Source organism: Centroberyx affinis, unplaced genomic scaffold, assembly GCF_046629955.1.
Source record: "Centroberyx affinis isolate AG114_WGS23_722 - 3 ecotype Tasmania unplaced genomic scaffold, CSIRO-AGI_Caff_v1 ptg004058l_1, whole genome shotgun sequence".
Classification (NCBI taxonomy): Eukaryota; Metazoa; Chordata; class Actinopteri; order Beryciformes; family Berycidae; genus Centroberyx; species Centroberyx affinis.
In genome coordinates, this window is record NW_027281852.1 from 42,210 (window position 1) to 45,000 (window position 2,791).

General features: G+C 46.3%; 1 protein-coding gene across 1 annotated transcript in view; it reads right to left on the bottom strand.

Moving 5' to 3' along the window:
• Positions 1–829: 829 nt before the first annotated feature.
• The window catches only part of hmgb2b (high mobility group box 2b), an 11,819-nt gene continuing 9,857 nt past the window's right edge, over positions 830–2,791 (bottom strand). The window contains exon 5 of the mRNA XM_071542345.1: positions 830–2,428. Within this exon, the coding sequence (XP_071398446.1) occupies positions 2,303–2,428 (126 nt within the window). The 3' untranslated portion in view covers positions 830–2,302. The remainder of the gene's footprint in view (positions 2,429–2,791) is intronic.

Here is a 2,791-nt window from a genome sequence, read left to right on the forward strand (position 1 = left end):
TGATTCTCTGAGGTTTTAAAGTTTTATCTTGTAGTAAAACAACTACAGGCTTTTATTTTCCATTTTTAATCCATTAACAGTAGAGGTGTGGCCATCTGTTTCTCTGCTGATCTGAGGTTCAGGATCAATACATCAGGATACCATGTGATCAATAAAAGTGACAACAAAGTCTGACTGAGCAGAATTCTGTTTATTTCTGAGACTCAAATCTTTCCAGCGATGCCATTGGCTGCTAGAATGTAAACAACAATTTAAAAATGTCGTTACAAAGTGACAATAATATAATTTGGATGGAGAGCTTGTGAAACTGTGATGGTCAAGAGTCTCATTAGTGATTACTACAGCAGAATAACATGGAGCTGATATCACCATTCATGTTCCTGACAGCAGAATAACATGGAGCTGATATCACCATTCATGTTCCTGACAGCAGAATAACATGGAGCTGATATCACCATTCATGTTCCTGACAGCAGAATAACATGGAGCTGATATCACCATTCATGTTCCTGACAGCAGAATAACATGGAGCTGATATCACCATTCATGTTCCTGACAGCAGAATAACATGGAGCTGATATCACCATTCATGTTCCTGACAGCAGAATAACATGGAGCTGATATCACCATTCATGTTCCTGACAGCAGAATAACATGGAGCTGATATCACCATTCATGTTCCTGACACAACACACTGCTTATATTGATGATATATTGAATCACAGGAATCTGCAGTGTTCCGGTGTGGTTGATGATATATTTTTATTATTTCTGATCCATATATTTATTGACGAGCGGTTTGAGTGACAGAAGAAGCCGAGTCATCAGGTTTTTTTTCTCAGTCGTTGTTTTATTATAAAAGTTTCTACTCTGACAGTGAACTGGGAACAGAAAACCTCAAGTAAGAAAATAAAAAACAAATACATGATGAAGATGAAGAAGAGGAGGAGGAGCAGGTGGAGTCCTGACCGCAGTATTACTACAGCTGAGTACTAGCTAGTACACAGGTCTGCAGTACTACTACACCTTTATATTAGCTAGTACACAGGTCTGTAGTAGTAGTACAACTCTGTACTAGCTAGTACACAGCTCTGCAGTATTGCTCAGTATTAGTAGTACTTATTTACTTGATACTGAATCCACCAATCAGAACTCGTGCTAGCTCAGTGGGGGGGTGGGTTTCCATGGTAATACACTAGGGAAGGAGGGGGAGGGGCTGGGGGGTGCAGGGTATCCATGGTAACGGTGAGTGAAGGAGGGGGGTGGGGTGGGGGGGGTTACTCTACTATCCTCTGGTCTTGTTGGCCAGACAGTTTTACATATCTGATGACTTGCACTAACACACACACACACACACACACACACACACACACACACACACGTTACTGAAAGGCAACTCTCTCTCCTCGCTTGCTCGCTCACACTCACTCGCTGTCTCACTCTCTGTGTGTTTCAGAGACCTGTCTGTCTCTCTCTCTCTCTCTCTCTCTCTCTCTCTGCAGACAGACAGCTGGTTGGTTCTGAGCCGTCTGCTGTAGCTCCGCCCCCCCGAGGGACTCTGAGCTGTCACTCAAGTGTCCATTTTTTTGGGGGCCGGGCGGAGCTAGGGGGCGGAGCCTGGCCAGGCTCCGCCCCCTAGCTCCACCCGGCCAAAAAAACCTCAGTTTACTGTCGTAGGAAGAAAGAAGCTGCTACAGCTAGCTAGCTTTTAGCAAGGCACAAACAATAAAGGACAAACGGCTGAAACGGTAAAAACGTCAGTCGAGCTGCGATCTTTTCTGCGATCTTTTCTACGATCTTTTCTACGATCTTTTCCGTGACACGCAGAACCGCTCGAGACTCGGAACAGCTGATTTAACTCGTTAACTCGTCGTGTTTCAATTTCCCAAATAGCATTATAAACAAACAAAAAAAACAAAAAAAACAATGATAAACTTTAGTCTCATTATTTAAAACTTCATGACCAAAACTTTCCGAAGTAGAAACCACGGTAGCCGATACCGGAAATATTTTTAATAAAAAAAATAAAAGTACTTTCTTCCTGAAAACACAAACGTGAGCTAGCGTCGCGGCTAAGCTAACGGTCAAAACACGAGCCAGAAGTGCCGTTTCTGGGGGATTGTGGGGAAAAAAAAAATCCCGTTTCAGACTCGGAGCCAATCAGAGCTTTCTCCAGACTGGAGGCGGGGCTACAGGAGATCAGGTACCAGCTGACTGGCTGCTGCCCTCTGAAACACACACACACACACACACACTCTCACACACACACACACACACACACACAGCCTCAGGCTCGGTGTCTCTACTCGTCGTCGTCGTCGTCGTCGTCTTCATCCTCTCCCTCATCATCGTCATCATCGTCTGCTCCCTGAGCCGAGGAGCCGGGGCCACGGGTGAACACCCCCCCCCCACGGTACGCCACCATGTCCTGCAGACAGACAGGCAGAGAGAGAGAGAGAGAGACAGGCAGAGAGAGAGAGGCAGGCAGAGAGAGAGAGAGGCAGGCAGAGAGAGACAGACAGACAGACAGACAGACAGACAGAGAGAGAGAGAGAGAGAGAGAGAGAGAGAGAGAGAGAGAGAGAGAGAGAGAGAGAGAGAGAGAGAGAGAGAGAGAGAGAGAGACACAGGCAGAGAGACAGGCAGGCAGAGAGAGAGAGAGAGAGACACAGGCAGAGAGAGAGACACAGGCAGAGAGAGAGAGAGAGAGACAGGTGACTGGGTTAGTCAGCAGTTGAAGACTCATGGATCAGCCTGAGCGACTCAGCAGAAGTCGGTCCGCCTCACAGTG